The sequence below is a fragment of the Pygoscelis adeliae genome, unplaced genomic scaffold (assembly GCF_000699105.1).
Source record: "Pygoscelis adeliae isolate BGI_AS28 unplaced genomic scaffold, ASM69910v1 Scaffold709, whole genome shotgun sequence".
Lineage (NCBI taxonomy): Eukaryota > Metazoa > Chordata > Aves > Sphenisciformes > Spheniscidae > Pygoscelis > Pygoscelis adeliae.
The window spans coordinates 35,909-36,511 of record NW_008825605.1 but is presented as its reverse complement, the minus strand read 5'-3'; the positions used below and the strand labels follow the sequence as shown (position 1 = coordinate 36,511).

The 603-nt window shown below is 60.0% G+C and overlaps 1 protein-coding gene across 1 annotated transcript in view; it reads left to right on the top strand.

The window, feature by feature from the left end:
• Positions 1-162, top strand: part of LOC103924097 (tropomodulin-4-like) — a 24,286-nt gene extending 24,124 nt beyond the window's left edge. Inside the window, exon 8 of the mRNA XM_009332558.1 lies at positions 44-162. Within this exon, the coding sequence (XP_009330833.1) occupies positions 44-162 (119 nt within the window). The remainder of the gene's footprint in view (positions 1-43) is intronic.
• Positions 163-603: the final 441 nt, after the last annotated feature.

The window sequence follows — 603 nt, the reverse complement described above, 5'->3', positions numbered from 1 at the left end:
GGGGGCCGGTGGGGTGTCACCGCGTCCCCCCCCGTCCCCGCAGCCACCGCCACCTACCCCCGCTTCGCTGGCCTTCGGGGGGACAACGTCACGGCCCAGCTCGGCCTCGACTTCCAGCGCATGCTGCGCCTCAACGGCACCCTCTTCGTCGCCGCCCGGTGAGTGGGGCCGCGCGCTCGGGCGCGCTTGTCTGTGCTTGTGCAAGCTCATAAGTGCTTGTGCACACTTGTGCATGCTTGTACATGCTTGTCTGTCCTTGTGCAAGCTCATGTGTGCTTGTGCACACTCGTGCATGGTTATCTCTGCTTGTGCAAGCTTGTACAAGCTTCTCTGTGCTTGTGCAAGCTTGTCCCCCCTTTGCGGTGCTTGTGCATGGTTGTGCAAACTTGTCTGTGCTTGTGCAAGCTTGGGCATGCTTGTTCACACTTGCATGTGCTTCTAGAGGCTTGTCTGCTCCTGTGAGCTTATGCACGCTTGTGCAAACTTGTGTGTGCTTGTCTATGCTTGTGCACACTTGGGCATGCTTGGGCACACTTGCATGCGCTCGTGCCCACTTCTGCATGCTCGAGCCTGATTGCCCCTGCCTGTGCGCGCTTGTGCCCG